General features: G+C 55.7%; 1 protein-coding gene across 1 annotated transcript in view; it reads left to right on the top strand.

Moving 5' to 3' along the window:
* Positions 1-472, top strand: part of GSTT2B (glutathione S-transferase theta 2B) — a gene marked incomplete at its 5' end in the record, with an annotated part of 5,930 nt that extends 5,458 nt beyond the window's left edge. Inside the window, 1 exon segment of the mRNA XM_007957405.1 lies at positions 263-472. Within this exon segment, the coding sequence (XP_007955596.1) occupies positions 263-472 (210 nt within the window).

Raw genomic sequence — 472 nt, 5'->3', positions numbered from 1 at the left:
TTAGTGTTTTAACCTGTGTTTAATGTTTTACACTCCCTTTGTGGAGTCAAGTCTCTCGACCAGATGTCGTTTTTCAAAAAGTTACATTTTGTTCTTCTCCTATATCCTCCCGTCTGAGAAAGCTTATATACCAGAGTAGGGTTCTGACCTATGTCCTGCCAGGGTGTGGGGCTAGGACAGGGGGTGCAGGCTGCCCTGGGCCCAGGTGAAGGCCGGGAGGTGAGCGTGTCCTGATCCCCCACTACCTGTCACGTCCCTGCAGCCTGTGGCTGTCGGCTAGGACGTCTCTGAGGGGCGGCCAAGACTTTCAGCATGGCACGAGCGAGTGGAGGCTTTCCTGGGGGCTGAGCTGTGCCAGAAGGCCCACGGCAAACTCTTCAGCATCCGGGAACAGATGGCCAAGAAGACCATCCCGGTGCCTCCGCCCGAGGTCCACTCCAGAGTGCTGCTCCGAATTTCTAAGATCCCCTGA

This window comes from Orycteropus afer, unplaced genomic scaffold (genome assembly GCF_000298275.1).
Source record: "Orycteropus afer afer isolate SDZICR_OR568_19922 unplaced genomic scaffold, OryAfe1.0 scaffold00744, whole genome shotgun sequence".
Taxonomy (NCBI): Eukaryota; Metazoa; Chordata; class Mammalia; order Tubulidentata; family Orycteropodidae; genus Orycteropus; species Orycteropus afer.
Note: the sequence above shows the minus strand (reverse complement) of the source record. Positions and strands in the feature narration are given on the sequence as shown.